This window comes from Erythrolamprus reginae, chromosome 2 (assembly GCF_031021105.1).
Source record: "Erythrolamprus reginae isolate rEryReg1 chromosome 2, rEryReg1.hap1, whole genome shotgun sequence".
Taxonomy (NCBI): domain Eukaryota; kingdom Metazoa; phylum Chordata; class Lepidosauria; order Squamata; family Dipsadidae; genus Erythrolamprus; species Erythrolamprus reginae.
In genome coordinates, this window is record NC_091951.1 from 39931261 (window position 1) to 39948538 (window position 17278).

At 42.3% G+C, this 17278-nt stretch overlaps 1 protein-coding gene across 3 annotated transcripts in view; it reads left to right on the top strand.

Annotated features, from left to right (window-relative positions):
- LOC139160225 (inactive serine/threonine-protein kinase TEX14-like) overlaps positions 1-17278 on the top strand; it is a 43312-nt gene that overhangs the window by 8462 nt on the left and 17572 nt on the right. For all 3 annotated transcript variants that reach the window (XM_070737886.1, XM_070737885.1, XM_070737884.1), the window contains exons 4-14: positions 1545-1710; positions 3067-3209; positions 4781-4841; positions 5176-5306; positions 7202-7318; positions 7472-7595; positions 9163-9335; positions 10121-10266; positions 12581-12771; positions 14527-14641; positions 17179-17273. In XM_070737886.1, coding sequence (XP_070593987.1) covers positions 1545-1710; positions 3067-3209; positions 4781-4841; positions 5176-5306; positions 7202-7318; positions 7472-7595; positions 9163-9335; positions 10121-10266; positions 12581-12771; positions 14527-14641; positions 17179-17273 — 1462 coding nt within the window. The remainder of the gene's footprint in view (positions 1-1544; positions 1711-3066; positions 3210-4780; positions 4842-5175; positions 5307-7201; positions 7319-7471; positions 7596-9162; positions 9336-10120; positions 10267-12580; positions 12772-14526; positions 14642-17178; positions 17274-17278) is intronic.

Below are 17278 nucleotides of genomic sequence, written 5' to 3' on the forward strand. Positions count from 1 at the left end.
GAGCAATGTTTTAATGAATAATAGTTTTCAGTTGATGAGCTAACTGATACAAAGATATTGACACAATTAATGGATTGGCTCACAAAGCAACTATAATTCAAACAAGAAAAGAAAACTAACAGATGAATATATTAACTATATATTAAGACTTTCAAGACCCTACTTCCTAGGGCTAAAAGTGTCTGGCCCAAAGTCCACCAGTTGACCTTAGACCTCAGGCAGAACTGGTTTCCTGGTGTCTAGTCTTAACCACTACATTAAACTGGCTCCCAAATTGAGTATCCGCCAGGTGTAAATTACATTATACGAGTCTAGTGATTTAGACACACAATCCCAACTTTTTGTTCCCAAAAGTTGCTATTCATGTGTTCTCATTCCCAACCCCAAACTCATTTTGTTCTTCGGATCTAGATCATAGTTTATGCCACATTTTCACAGTACAAAAGACATCTTAGCTTAAGAAGCCACTAAGTCCAAACTACTGTCATACCAACTCCTTTTGAATCAGCCTTGACTGGCTTAGTAAAATAGCCCATTCATCTAAAGAGCTGAAGAAGCAGCTTCTTGGATGAGAAGCTCAACATCTTCAAAGAGAAACCAGAAAGTCCATCTGCCTTTTGAAAAAAGCACTTTTGGGATCACTATGACCTGGATGACTGAGTATCTTGTAAACGTTTAGCCCAGGAGTCCTCAAACTTGGCAACTTTAAGACTTGTGGACTTCAACTCCCAGAATTCTCCAGCCAGCTATGCTGGCTGGAGAATTCTGGGAGTTGAAGTCCACAAGTCTTAAAGTTGCCAAGTTTGAAGACCTCTGGTTTAGCCCATTCACCACCACAACTGCTAACAAGAGCTTACAAAACATTTGTCAGACCAATCCTAGAATACAGCTCGCCTGTATGGAACCCACATTGCATATCTGACATCAACACAATTGAGAGAGTCCAGAAATATTTCACAAGAAGAGCCCTTCACTCCTCTTCCAGCAACAAAATACCTTACTCCGCCAGACTTGAAATTCTTGGTTTAGACAACTTACAACTCCGTCGTCTCCGTTCCGACTTAATTATAGTTCATAAAATCATATACCAAAATGTCCTACCTGTTAACGACTACTTCACCTTCAACCACAACAACACACAAACACGAAATCGACTTAAACTAAATGTCAACCACTCCAAACTTGACTGCAAAAAATACGACTTCAGCAACAGAGTAATCAACGCCTGGGTTGCACTACCTGATTCTGTGGTTTCTACTCCTAACCCCAAAACCTTTAACCTTAGACTATCTACAGTTGATCTCTCCTCCTTTCTAAGAGGTCTGTAAGGGGCGTGCATAAGCGCACCATTGTGTCTACCGTCCCTGTCCTTTTGTCTTCTTTTTATCATTACTTATCTAATGTTTTATATGTACAAATTATCACCCTATAATTGTTTGACAGATAAATAAATAAAATAAAAATGAGATCCGTTTGAACTTGGTTGTTTCCTGTAGTTGATACCCTAACATCTCTCCCTTCTCTTTGTATCCTATGAATCCCAGTCGTTGTTACGATGGTAGCACCCCAGTCCATGCAGCTGCATTTTCTGGTAACCCGAGACTTCTCAACAGTATCCTGCAAATGGGAGGTGATTTAAGATTCCATGATCAAAAGGGTCGGACTCCTAAGGACTGGGCCCAGCAAGCTGGAAGTGAACAAAATGCAAAGGTACAGAGTTCAGTAAGGCTGATAAGCGATATAATTCTATGAAATGGATTGGCCTGCTAGAAAAACAAAAGATTCTAATCTAATATAACTAATTAAGAGCATTGGCAAGTTTTTTTCTGTGTTTGAAAGTTCACTGCTTTTACAAAATTGTGCAGAGAGATAGTTAAAGGTAGTCTTCGACTTACAACTACAGTTGGGACCAGAATATCCATTGCTAGCAAGATGGTTGTTAAGTGAGTTGTGCCTGATTTTGTGACCTTTTTTGCCATGGTTGTTAAGTGAATAGCATTTAGCATTTAGACTTATATACTGCTTCTCAGTGCTTTACAGCCCTCTCTAAGCGGTTTACAGAAAGTAAGCATATATTAACCCCAACAATCTGCGTCCTCATTTTATCCACCTTGGAAGGATGGAAGGCTGAGTCAACCTTCAGCCTATTGAGATTCGACCTGCCAAACTGCTGGCAGCTGGTGATCAGCAGAAGTAGCCTGCAATACTGCACTCTAACCACTGTGCCACCGTGAGTATTGCAGTTGTTAAGTGAATCATGCATTTGTTAAGCAAATCGTTCTTTCCCCATTGACTTTGCTGATCAGACGTTGGGAGGGAAGGTTGCCAAATAGCAACCCCATGACCCTGGATTGTTGAAACTGTTGTAACTATATAGTGGTTGCCAAACATCCGAATTTCATTTACAGACAGTTCTTGACTTATAACAGTTGTGTTCAAAGTTACAACATAACTGGGGAAAAAAGTGACATGACTGTATTTCACAGTTACGGTCTTTGCGACATCCCCCACAGTTACATGATCAAAATTTGGATGATTGGAATCTGGTTTATATTTATGATGGTCATGGTGTCCCCGGGTATGTGATTCCCCCTTTGCGACTTTCTGACCAGCAAAGTCAACGCGGAAGCCGGATTCCCTTAACAACCACATTACTGACCTAAACACTGCAGCGATTCACGTAACAATTATGGCAAGAACAGTTGTAAAATGGAGCAAAATTCAGTTCACAACTGTTTCATTAACAACAGAAATTTTGGGCTCAATTGTGGTCATGTGTACATGACCCTATTGATTCTCTTGACAGTTATAAATGATGACCGGTTATAACTCACTTCTTTCAGTGCGTTGTCACTTTGAACTGTCACTAAACGAATGGGTATAAATCAAGGATTACCTGCGAATATACTGGTGGCTATTTTGACTTCTATGCTGAATGCAAGCAATGCTCTTCCTCTTAACAGCCTGCTTCCTTAGCAAGCATGCGGGCAGTTTATGATGCCCGGCTATTTGATTATGTGCAAGGATTTTGCCAAATGAGGTCCCCTGTCTTCCTATTGCTTATAGGTCATGGACATCATACAACAGTACTATGCTCAGATGGCATCACAGGTGCAACATGGCGATCAGTCACTGTACTCAAAAAATCTAGGAACATCTTCACGCCGTTTGCGTTCCTCTTTCGCCTCACTTTTATCTACCTCCTCCTGGTAACTTTATTCTTGGTTGGTTTTAACCCCAAAGCTGTTAAAGTAGAAGGGATTGGGCAGCATAGAAGTTGAATTAAAAATAAATAAATAAATAAACCCCCCAAAAATATCATGGTTTGATTAATAATAATAATTTAATAATTTATTAGATTTGTATGCCGCCCCTCTCCGCAGACTCTTAAACTTACCAAATACCGTATTTTTCACACCGTAAGATGCACCTAGGTTTAAAGGAGGAAAACAAAAACAAAAAAAATTGAAAACTCTATAAATATGGAGCGCCGTCTCACTGTGAATATGGAGCACCAAATATGGAGCAGCAGTGTACTAAAGGCAGGAGGCGGGAGCCTGAGAGGACCACAGATAGGCATCCTCTTGTGTGCCAGCTCTGCCTATTGATTCCTGCACTGCGGAAAAGAGACAGAAGAGGCGGGCAATGACAAAGGCAAAAGAGGTGGGGTTATAGGACTGTAAAAGGACCCCACTGCTGCGGCCTGGCAGAAATATTCGCTCCATAAGACACACACACATTTCCACCCAATTGTTTTGGAGAGGGGAAGTGTCTTATGGAGTGAAAAATACGGTTCATTCATTCATTCATTCATTCATTCATTCATTTATTGGATTTGTATGCCGCCCCTCTCCGCAGACTCGGGGCGGCTAACAACAGTGATAAAAAACAGCATGTAACAATCCAATACTAAACAACTAAAAAAAACCTTATTATAAAACCAAACATACATACAAACATACCATGCGTAAATTGTAAGGCCTAGGGGGAAAGAATATCTCAGTTCCCCCATGCCTGACGGCAGAGGTAGGTTTTAAGAAGCTTACGAAAGGCAAGGAGGGTGGGGGCAATTCTAATCTCTGGGGGGAGTTGGTTCCAAAGGGCCGGGGCCGTCACAGAGAAGGCTCTTCCCCTGGGTCCCGCCAAACGACATTGTTTAGTTGACGGGACCCGGAGAAGGCCCACTCTGTCGGACCTAACTGGTTGCTGGGATTCGTGCATAATTTTCTCGTGTGATATGTCTCAATGAGTGTATATTTTTATTTACACTTATGAAAGAAACAAGAACCAGCGTGATAGCACATGTTGGAAATTACCATCCCATAAATAAGTTTTGATCATTTCTTTAAAAACTCAGGTTCCCCAAAACTTCATGTTGTTGCAAAACAAAGGCAAAAAAAAATGCCCAAAACATTAATCAATGTCATTTCTTCTCATTCTTTGGAGTCACAATAGGGTTTCTTCCTGGTGGCATTTATTTAATTACTTTTTAATTGTGGCACTTGTAAAGATATTTCTTTCAGGTGCAGTTTGAATGAAGTAAGTTTGAGTTGTAGTGAGACCTAAAAACTGACTTGAAGAAATATTTCAGATCTCATGTGATCAAAGCACTTTTCAACTGTTCATGAAAGCAGACGTACTTTTTTTTTCAAAACCGAAAATAGATTGCAACTTAAAGATTTTTTTCTTGTCAGCAAGAGAAATAATCCATTTACTTTCCTTATACTGAAAGCTCAAACGAATGTGTCTTAAGAGAATCCTCCTACCCTTCTTTTTGTAGGTATCTGGACTTTCCCCAAATGTTTTCAAATGTGAAGAAGCCATTTGTTGGATATGGACATGTAAGGACATTTCTTTGAATAATTCACTGCAGTGGGAAGGGCAGGTATTAATCTATAAAGTGCAATGCTAAGCTGCATACTGTGTTTCCCCAAAAATAAGACCCTGTCTTATTTTTTTTTTTTACGTTTGGCCTTATTTTGGGGGGCGCGGAGCAAGATGGTGCTCCTCTTGCCATCTTACCTGATTTCAAACTCTTCTCCCTTACCATAACCAGAGAAAATGACGGGGACCAGCTGTGCATGCGTTTAAATATTTTGGGGGAGGGCTTATTTTGGGGGGAGGGCTTATTTTGGGGAAAACATGGTATTTAACTCATTCATTTTTCCCCTCCAGCTCTATCCAAGTAGGTACGAGCAGCCACGGATGGCTGCCTTCCTATCCATTGCCGATAACAACGAACTGATAAGAGGACAAAGAGAGGCAGATTGGAGTTATGAGAATGGACCATTTACACTCATGAGGAAGTAAAGCTATATTTTGAGTTGCTATGTATAAATCCCCTTCCCACACTTTTAGAATAATGAAATGTAACCTTAAAATAACTTGGAAGATCCAGTTCTAAGGGTAGTTACATGTAGTGAAAGCCTTTTCCTGAATTAAACTCAACCCCGATAAGATGGAGTGGCTGTGGGTTTTGCCTCCCAAGGACAATTCCATCTGTCCATCCATCACCCTGGGGGGGAATTATTGACCCCCTCGGAGAGGGTCCGGAACTTGGGCGTCCTCCTCGATCCACAGCTCACATTAGAGAAACATCTTTCAGCTGTGGCGAGGGGGGCGTTTACCCAGGTTCACCTGGTGCACCAGTTGCGGCCCTATTTGGACCGGGAGTCACTGCTCACAGTCACTCATGCCCTCATCACCTCGAGGCTTGACTACTGTAATGCTCTCTACATGGGGCTACCTTTGAAAAGTGTTCTGAAACTTCAGATCGTGCAGAATGCAGCTGCGAAAGCAATCATGGGCTTTCCCAAAAATGCCCATGTTACACCAACACTCCGCAGTCTGCATTGGTTGCCGATCAATTTCCGGTCACAATTCAAAGTGTTGGTCATCACCTATAAAGCCCTTCATGGCACCGGACCAGGGTATCTACGAGACCACCTTCTGCCGCACGAATCCCAGCGACCGGTTAGCTCCCACAGAGTGGGCCTTCTCCGGGTCCCGTCAACAAAACCATGCCGTTTGGCGGGCCCCAGGGGAAGAGCCTTCTCTGTGGCGGCCCCGGCCCTCTGGAACCAACTCCCCCCGGAGATTAGAATCGCCCCCACCCTCCTCGCCTTTCGTAAGCGCTTTAAAACCCACCTCTGCCGTCAGGCATGGGAGAACTGAGATATTCTTTCCCCCTAGGCCTTTACAATTTATGCATGATATGTTTGTTTGTATGTATGTTTGGTTTTATAAATAAGGGTTTTTAATTGTTTTAGTATTAGTTTTAGTATTGGATTTACATGATGTTTTGTACTATTGTTGTTAGCCTCCCCGAGTCTACGGAGAGTGGCGGCATACAAATTCAATAAATAATAATAATAATAATAATAATAATAATAATAATAATAATAATAATGAATCCATGGTAACATCTAGTGTTTCCGTGGTTTATCTTTAATATTTCCCATGTCTTTCAAGTTCAAAATATTGTTGGCAAGCTTTGAGATTACCCTGAATTCCCAAGAGGAGAGTAGAAATAAATATGCATCTAAAAATACAGGAAAACAGAACCAATATGTGGGCAACTTTACATAAATAGAGATGCATAGCCTGGTAGTCTGTTAGAAGTGACGGCTTGAAAATAAAGTCAACTGATGAGTTATTAGTTACCTCATCACATAACTCATCACATACCTCCCAGAGGCCTATTAGGTCGCACAGAATCGGCCTCCTCCAGGTCCCATCGACTAAACAATGTAGGTTGGCAGGGCTACGGGGGAGGGCCTTTTCTGCTGCCGCCCCAACTCTCTGGAACCAACTCCTCCCCCCCTCCGATGTTCGAATTGTTCCCACTCTACTGGCTTTTCGAAAAGCTGTTAAAACCAGGCTTTGTTGACAGGGCCTGGAGGCCATGAAGTTAACATCAGACGTGCCCGTATTATGTTTGTTGATGTATATGTTGTTAGATTGATTTTGGGGGGGTTAATGGGTTGTTAGGGTTACGGGGTTTTATTTATTATTGTTGTTCAACTTCTTTTTATTATTGTATTGTTTTTTTATTGTTGTAAGCTGCCCTGAGTCCTACCTGATTGGGCGGCATAGAAGTCAAATAAATTAAATTATTATTCTAACTCTTCATTTCAAAATTTTGTGGAGAGAAGAATTGGAGTCTTAACTCCAATCCTTCCATGTTAACCTCTGTTTCTAGCTTGCTATGGAATGGACAGTTGGTTACTGTGAGAAGCATCAAGCCAGAGGCACATCCCAATTGCAGTAAAACACGTCGTACCATGGACTTGCTCTTAGCTGAACAAGAACATTGCAGGTAATTCCAGTTAGTGGGCATCTGGAATATAATGGATCGAAGAAGGGATGTGATTTGTTTATTCAGACTTTCACATCACAACAAGAGATGTGATCTGTGCAGTTTATTCAGAGTGGATATGGTATTTAAACATGATACTTGTGTTTCCCGTAGCCACCTTCGCCATCCCTATCTACTGCTCCTCTTAGCTGTGAGTCCATCCATAGACCTCCAAACTATCCAGCTTGTCTTTGAAAGAGTAGAAATGTGCTCCCTCTACTATGCCTTGCACTGTGAGGTAAGTGGGACAGTCAGGAAGGTACCTTGCTCTTCCCGCTATCCAGAACTACCACATACAGTGGTACCTCTAACTTAGGAACTTTTCTAGATAAGAACTGGGTGTTCAAGATTTTTTTGCCTCTTCTTAAGAACCATTTTCTACTTAAGAACCCGAGCCTGGAAAAATTTCCCAGGAAATTTGAGAGCAGCACGAAGGCCCGGCCAGTTTCCTGCCATTCCCCCTTTAATCCAGGCCATCTTTGACTTTTCTGTGCTGCCAGAGGAGCCTTTCGGTGGCGCTTAAGGAGGCTTTGGCAGTCCAGAGCGAACAAAGCATTTTCCTTTCTCTGGGCTCTTGGGGAGGCTTTGGCAGTCCAGAGCGAACGAAGCATTTTCCTTTCTCTGGGCTCTTGGGGAGAGAATAAACCTCTGCCAGCGCCCAGAAAAAAGAAGCACTCCCTTCGCTCTGGGCAGCTGAGAAGTCATCACAGCGAAGGAAAGGCGCCAGCTACAAAGTGAGCAAGCAAGAGAAGAGGGGAGCCCTTCAGCATGGGAAGGAAGAGGAAGCAGGTAACAGCAGCAGCAGCAGCCAGTGTATGGGAGGCAGCCTCACGCTGGGTGTATTGGAGGAGCGTGCTACTTCTTGCCGCCTCAGAGTCCCTCTTTTTTTTTTTTGAAAGCCTTAAAGTTTTGGATTTTTTTGATGTATTCTTTTCCGAATGTTTAACCATTTAGTTTCTCTATCATACAATATTCAATGTCCAATGAGATAACCTCATGCACTCGCATTTTTAAGAGGTATCTGTGAAATCGACATATACATCTCACTGTTCTTATTCCATGTGTTGTTGAAGAATTGCAAAATCTTAAGTGCTATCTTGCTAGCTTTTGAAATAAGTGCAATTGCTTAGTAGTTTGAGTATTCCTTAGCATTGCCATTTTATTTGGCATTGTATACAGCTATGTTTTATGATAAAATTGAACGGGTCCAAAGACGGGCTACAAAAATGGTGGACGGTCTTAAGCATAAAATTTATCAGGAAAGACTTAACGAACTTAACATTTAAATATGTTAAAGGGTTAAATAAGGTTCGGGAGAGGAGTGTTTTTAACAGGAAAGTGAACACAAGAACAAGGAGGCACAATCTGAGGTTAGTTGGGGGAAAGTTTAGAATTAACGTGAGAAAATATTTCATTGAAAGAGTAGTAGATGCTTGGAACAAACTTCCAGCAGACGTGGTTGGTAAATCCACAGTAACTGAATTTAAACATGCTTGGGATAAACATATATCCATCCTAAGATAAAATACAGGAAATAGTATAAGAGCAGACTAGATGGACCATGAGGTCTTTTTCTGCCCTCAATCTTCTGTGTTTCTATGTTTCTTCCTCCTCCTCCTCTCACCCAAACTCCGAGCTTTTATTTCTTTCCTAATGGGTTTGCACGCATTATTTGCTTTTACATTGATTCCTATGGGAAAAATTACTTCTACTTAAGAACGTTTCTACTTAAGAACCTGGTCACGGAACGAATTAAGTTCTTAAGTAGAGGCACCACTGTACTTCCCTTCTTACCTTCCTTGCAGAATCCTAGCTCACCAGCATCCTCTGCCACAGTGCATCTGCTCCTGCAAGTCTCTGAAGCCCTTTTGTTTCTGCATTCTCGAGGGTACATCCATCGGGCGGTGACCTCCCACGCCATACAGCTGGTGAGACCGGGCCTTGCCAAGCTCAGTAACCTTGAGCACATGCAACAGAGGTTAGTTTTATTTATTATTATTTTATTTTATTTATTTATTTTGTCCAATACACTATGAGGGTTTTAGTGGGTATATATCTATATACACATAGTAAAATACATGATGAAGGTTATAGAGGAGATACTCATAGTAAAATATATCTAAGAAATAATAGAAAAGAAGGTACAGTAATAGAACATATCAATGAAAGAATAGAAGAAGAGATATAGGAATAGAAGAAAGGTATAGGAGATATAGGAGAGCAATAGGACAGGGGACGGAAGGCACTCTAGTGCACTTGTACTCGCCCCTTACTGACCTCTTAGGAATCTGGATAGGTCAACCGTAGATAATCTAAGGGTAAAGTGTTGGGGGTTTGGGGATGAGACTATGGAGTCCGGTAATGAGTTCCACGCTTCAACAACTCGGTTACTGAAGTCATATTTTTTACAGTCAAGTTTGGAGCGGTTAATATTAAGTTTAAATCTGTTGTGTGCTCTTGTGTTGTTGTGGTTGAAGCTGAAGTAGTCGCCGACAGGCAGGACGTTGCAGCATATGATCTTGTGGGCAATACTTAGATCTTGTTTAAGGCGTCTTAGTTCTAAACTTTCTAGGCCCAGGATTGAAAGTCTAGTCTCGTAGGGTATTCTGTTTCGAGTGGAAGAGTGAAGGGCTCTTCTGGTGAAGTATCTTTGGACATTTTCAAGGGTGTTAATGTCTGAGATGCGATATGGTTGAAGCAAATGCAATTGTGGCTCTTGGGTAGGGTTTTGCAGGAACCTTGAGGGAATGAATTCTGTTTCAGGAGAGAGAAACTCTGTTCCACTTGGCCTATCCCACCACCTCCGCCTCTCTACAACTGGCTACCCTTGGAGGTCATCAGAGACAGATCAGCCTCCGTGAAGTCTGACTTCTACAGTTTCTGCACAATAATTCAGGAAATCTTCACAGGTCAGTTTGTGACATAAGTAGAAAATCACAGGTAAAATGAACTAATCAGTGACCTGTGAGTTGTGCAAAGTAACTTTGCTGCAAATGAATTATGTGAACATATTGCCAAAAATGCAGTCTGTTAAAATGCTTTTTTTTCTGGAAAGATCAGTTGATTTTAACCTTCTTGTTAAAGGTTATCTGCGAGACCGCCTTCTGCCGGACGAATCCCAGCGACCGGTTAGGTCCCACAGAGTTGGTCTTCTCCAGGTCCCGTCGACTAAACTATGCTGTCTGGCGGGACCCAGAGGAAGAGCCTTCTCTGTGGTGGCTCCGACCCTCTGGAATCAGCTCCCCCCGGAGAGTAGAACTGCCCCCACCCTCCTTGCCTTTCGTAAACTCCTCAAAACCCATCTCTGTCGTCAAGCTTGGGGGAACTGAGGCTCTTTCCCCTTGCCTATGTAATCTCCGTGCATAATATGACTGTATGTATGTTTTATATACTGGGGTTTCTTTTTAGATTTTTATATGTATAATTGTTATTTTAGATTCTAATTATTAGATTTGTCATTATGTATTGTTTTTATCGCTGTTGTGGGCCGCCCCGAGTCTGCGGAGAGGGGCGGCATACAAATCTAATAAACAAAAATAAATCAAAAATAAATATTGTATTTTTCGGAGTATAAGACGCACCCCCAACCCTTACAGCAATTTTTGGCCTCCAAAGCCCTGCAGCATGCAAAAACAGGTGCACAGAGGGTTTGGGAGGTCTGCAGAGGGCTCGTGGGGGCTGGGGTAGGGCAAAAATGCTACAATTTTTTCAAAAAATGGCACATTTTTCACAAAAATGGGGTACACAGAGGGTTTGGGAAATCTGAGGGCGAGGGGAGGGCAAAAACTTTTTTCTCCTGACTTACCTCTTCGAAATCTTGATGCATCTTATAGTCTGAAAAATACGGTAATTATATTTAATATTTATTTATTTTATTTATTATTTAGATTTGTATGCCGCCCCTCTCCGCAGACTCGGGGCGGCTCACAACAAGTGAAAAAAACAATCTACAACAAATCTAAATTACTGTTTAAAAATATTTAAAAGACCCCATATTCTAAACACACATACATACAAACATACCATTCATAAATTGTATCTGCCCGGGGGAGATGTTTCAGTTCCCCCATGTCTGACGACAGAGGTGGGTCTTAAGGAGTTTACGAAAGGCAAGGAGAGTAGGGGCAGTTCTAATCTCCAGGGGGAGTTGATTCCAGAGGGCCGGGGCCGCCCCAGAGAAGGCTCTTCCCCTGGGGCCCGCCAACCGACATTGTTTAGTTGACGGGACCCGGAGAAGGCCCACTCTGTGGGACCTAATCGGTCGCTGGGATTCGTGCGGCAGCAGGCAGTCTCAGAGATATTCTGGTCCAGTGCCATGACGGGCTTTAAAGGTCATAACCAACACTTTGAATTGTGACCGGAAGTTGATCGGCAACCAATGCAGACTGCGGAGTGTTGGTGAAACATGGGCATACCTAGGTAAGCCCATGACTGCTCTTGCAGCTGCATTCTGCACGATCTGAAGTTTCCGAACACTTTTCAAAGGTAGCCCCATGTAGAGAGCATTACAGTAGTCGAACCTCGAGGTGATGAGGGCATGAGTGACTGTGAGTAATGAGTCCCAGTCCAGATAGGGCCGCAACTGGTGCACCAGGGGAACCTGGGCAAACGCCCCCCTCGCCACAGCTGAAAGATGGTTCTCTAATGTGAGCTGTGGATCGAGAAGAACGCCCAACTTTTGGACCCTCTCCGAGGGGGTCAATAATTCCCCCCCCAGGGTAATGGACGGACAGATGGAATTGTCCCTGGGAGGCAAAACCCACAGCCACTCCGTCTTATCCGGGTTGAGTTTGAGTCTGTTGACACCCATCCAGGCCCCAACAGCCTCCAGGCACCGGCACATCACTTCCACTGCTAGGGCTATTGGAGTCAGATTTAAATTAGGCATTCAGTTTCTTGAGATCAGCGCATTTCAATCTATTTCTTAGATGTGGTTTTGACTATGCTTTGCATGCTTTCAAAATTATTCAGAAAAAAATGCATTTTCTACTGTTCATAAAAGCAAATAAATCTACATGCGTTTGAAAAAAAGATACTGCTGTAAGAATTGCAGTGAAATTATGCTGCTTTAATAATTAATTAAAGCCGTTTCAAATTGTTTTGGGGCACAAGCTTAGTAATTACAGCTAGTAGAATACTGTGACCAAAAGTATCAGGCTAGATTCCATGGTCTTCCTAAACTATGGTTTATGGTCTTATATATCAAGCAATGCCTATTTTCAGGAGAAATTCCATGGGACGGATTGGATGGTCTCGATGTGAAAGAAAAAATGGAGGGAGGGCAGTCTCTCTTAACTGATCCCCGCGTCCCTGAGCCATTTTATGAGGTGGTCAAAAGTGGTGCAGCTTTGAAAGAACGTGACCGGACAGGCACTTTCCTTGACTTACGCTACTTACTGCGGGCAGCTCAACAGGTAAGGAGCTCAACTGCTTATATTTTCAATTATTCCTAATCCTACTACCTGCACAACTGCTGAAAATATGGGCCTTTCCTCACTACATAGAAAATTACTAGACCAGAAAAAAGGAAAAAGCCAGGGGTTAAATATTCCTGGTTCGCTCATTATTATTATTATTATTTATTAGATTTGAATGTCACCCCTCTCCGCAGACTCGGGGCGGCTCACAGCAAGAATAAAAACAATGCACAATAAGAAATCTAATATTTAAAAATATCTTAAAAACCCTTATTTAAAAACAAGACATACACACAAACATATCATACATAAATTATATCAATCATATAAATCATAAATATAAATTAATTATATAAATCATAAATCATGCCTGTCAGTTGTTGGAGAGTCAGGCGCAAAGGGAGCACCAGGCTCCGCCCACCTGCCCTGACACCGCCATTTGGGTTCTTTTACCCCCCACCCACCCCTGCATGTGCAAAGGAACCGAAATGGTGGAATCCGGGCAAATGGGTGGAGCCTCACATTCCCTTCGCTACCGGATCTCCGACAACTGACAGGCACAAGCGAACTGAGAGCATCTCACCCCTAGAAAGAGGAGTGGTAATGTAAAAGACATTGAGCCTACGTATTGAGAAGGTCTGAAGGTTCAGTTCAGATGATCACTCATGAGTTTCATCCTTAAATTTCAGCAAGCGGTCAGGTCCCACAGAATTGGCCTTCTCCAGGTTCTGTCAATGTCGTTTGGTGGCTCCTAGGGGAAGAGCTTCTCTGTGGGGGGCCCCAGCCCTCTGGAATCAACTCCCCCCGGAGATCCGTACTGCCTCCACCCTCCTTGCCTTCCACAAAAGTCTTAAGACTCATTTATGCCGCCAGGCTTGGGGCTATTAAATTCTTGAATGTGCTGAGAGAAAGTTGATTGAATGGGAATGACTGCTTTTTATGGCTTGGGTTTTTAGATTTTATATTTAATTAATTGGATCTAAAATGTTATACATTATTTTATAATGTGTTATAAGCTGCCTGAATTCTCGGAGAGGGGCAGCATAGAAGTCCAATAAATAAAGGCTTCAGCAATGCCTACTAATAGCAATAACACTTAAACATATATACTGCTCCACAGTGCTTTACAGCCCTCTCTAAGCAGCTTACAGAGCCAGAATTTTGCCCCCAGCAATCTTCATTTTACCCACCTCGGACGGATGGAAGGATCAGTTCAACCTTCAGTCGGTGAGAATCAAACTGCTGACAATCAGCAGTCAGCAAAAGTAGCCTGCAGTACCGCATTCTAACTACCTCGCCATCACGGCTCTAGTAAACTATATTTGCCTTCCTGAATTCTAGTTCTAGTTCTTCCTATACTCTCTGCATTTGCAAACAGGGACTGGAATCTTTGAGTCACATTACTTAATTGATGCTTAAGCATAAACACTGCTCCACAGTGCTTTACAGCCCTCTCTAAGCAGCTTACAGAGCCAGCACCCACTGTTAGGTCTCTTTTTCCTTCTTCAATTAATGTATTCTTCATTAGCCCACTTCTTCCCTTGCCCAGCCATCCAATATACAGTGCTTAGGACTGTTCTGGTACAAGATCAACTTTTCCCAGTCAGATAACTCAGCACATCGAGGTATCACAGATCATTTTATTACAGGCATTCTCACAATAACTCTACGCATGCAAAGACAGCACTGATGGGTCTCTTTTTATCTTTCATTGATCAGAAATAAAAATCATAAATGGTATTACTTTTACAGGGTGCCGTGGGAGATTTTCCTTTGCTTTCATCAACAGCACCTTGTCCAAAGAAGCTTTGCATGTGGGCAGGACTAACGGTGACCACTCAAGTCTCTGCTCCCATCGTTCCTGAAGGTCAGTTTCATGGCCAGTAGTAGAACTACAATATGATGTTAGCTTCATAGATTCCAATGTAGAATCTATGAAGCCAAACCTAAGTAAATGTTGGGTTTGAGAATGTGTGTTATAATCTATACTCAGATGTGAATTTTAAGTTGAGTCACTAAATACGTTTACCTATAACAGCGATGGTGAACCTTTTTGGTGCCGAGTGCCCAAAGCACACGCCTACCCCCAAAATGCAATATGAGCGCCCCACGCATGCACCCCATACATGCACAGGCATTTCTGGGTATGCGTCCTTCCTCCGCTCACCCATTTTTGACTTCCAGGTTGGTGCGGGCCACCATCCAGGCCCAAAATGGGGCAGGGGGGGGGGGCCCTCTGCACATGTGTGAAGCCCCAAAATGCAATGTGAACTCCCATGTGCCTTGGCCCCCCTCATGCATATGTGGCAGAAACTCGGAGACCCTCTGGCCAATGGGAGGGGTGCGCGCAGCCATCACAGACCTATAATATTAACTCATTACTTGTTTTAGCCACAATTGTGGAATCCCTTATGAAACAAGCCAGAATCTTTATTGTAGATGAGCAAAGCAGTCATTGCTTCTTTGCATGCACACAAGAAAGAGAAAAAGCACAAATCCCAGTGACCGATTAGGTCCCACAGAGTTGGCCTTCTCCGGGTCCCGTCGACTAAACAATGTCGTTTGGTGGGTCCCAGGGGAAGAGCCTTCTCTGTGGCATCCCCAACCCTCTGGAACCAGCTCCCCCTGAGATTAGAACTGCCCCCACCCTCCTTGCCTTTCGTAAATCCTTAAAACCCACCTCTGCCGTCAGGCATGGGGGAACTGAGATAACTTCCCCAGGCCTATATTATTTATGTATGGTATGTTGTGTGCATGGTTTTTTAAAATTATGGGTTTTTAGTTTTGATTATTAGATTTGTATTGTACATTGTTTTTTCTATTACTGTTGTGAGCCGCCCCGAGTCTGCAGAGAGGGGCGGCATACAAATTTAATAAATAAATAAATAAATAAAAAGAGGATGGCATGTGGCTGTTTTTGTTTTTCTGATGAAAGCAACTAGATCTCATAGACACCCGTGGTTTGGTCTAGTCCTGATTTGTTCTCGCTTGGTTTTGCTGCTCTAGTTTTGCACCCATGTAGAAATATGGATCGACTAAGAAAATAACTACAGAATAATTTAGGAGGCAAACTCTGCACCCTTTTGTATACCATACTGAGGTTAACTGCACTCAGTTCAACAACAAACTGTACTTGTCAGAATTGGGTTTATAAAACAGCTTTTGGTAAAAGTAAACTCCAAATGAAAAGATGGGGGGGGAAAGAAAGTAAACTCCAAAAGGTCTGTAAGGGACAAGCATAAGCACACTATTGTGCCTACCATCCCTGTCCTACTGTCCTTCTTTTTATCATTACTTTTTACTTATGTGTTCTGTCGGGCTCTCTGGTAGACTCCTCCCAAAAATTCACAGGTACAAATTTCAGACACACACACGTTTGAAAATTCAAAACAATGTTCTCTTATAATGAAAATTCACTTAAACCAAGCCCTCTGTTGGTATAGCCAAGAGCACTGGTCTCCAAACAAACTGGTAATTTGTACATGTCCCTTATCAGTTCTGTGATACTTAGCTTGCAGCTGTGAGGCAATTCACAGTCCTTTCACAAAGTGAAACACACTTTGCTCTGGTTTAGTTTCAAAGCGGGGAAAAATCAGCACACAAAAGGTCAAAGTCAGTAAAGCAGTCACGAAACACAACGATCAGATAATCCTCCACAATGGCCAAACCCACAGGCTGCAATTTATAGCAGCTTCACTAATTACCACAGCCCCACCCAACCACAGATGGCCTCACTTTCTTTTATAATAATATCTCAGTTGTTGCTGCCTATGCATCGCTCTCCGCATGCGTGGCTGTATCATTAACTCTTGTTCTGAATCCAAGGAGGAGCTAGATAATTGATCTCCTTCTGAGCTGTCTGCCACACTCTCCTCCTCCCTGTCACTCATGTCTTCTTGGTCAGAGGAGCCTTCATCAGCAGATGAAGGCCTGCAGCATGTGGATGTCTCCCCCACATCCACAGTCCTTGGGGCAGGAGCTGGGCCAGAGCTAACCACAACACTTATGATTATGCAAACTGCTATCGTATACATGTTTGACAAATAAATAAATAAATAAATAAATAAATAAATAAATAAATAAATAAATAAATAAATAGCTATGTAGGTTACAAAAAAATAATCTCATATATACCAGTATAACATCAGGTAAGATAAAATATTTTATGCTAAGAACTATTTGAGTAATAATGCAATAATTTTAATTGGAACAATAATATGAATTGGAAATTGAAAGTGGAAAATCATATGCAGGAAGAAGAATGGGGAAAAAGAGGGCAACTAACAAGCAAAATCGGAGCTAATGTATAATAATGTGGAGTAGCAAAATAAGTTAATCAATGTAAAGATCTAACAGAACCCATGGCTTTTCTATACTTGTTTTTATCTCTGTTGCTCTCTCCAGAAGCACCATATTTTGAGGTGGAGTCCAGCAGCAGGAGTGCAAGACAAAGCACATTTAGTGGTCATCCTGGGAGCCAGACAATGAAAGTGGAACAGGTAGG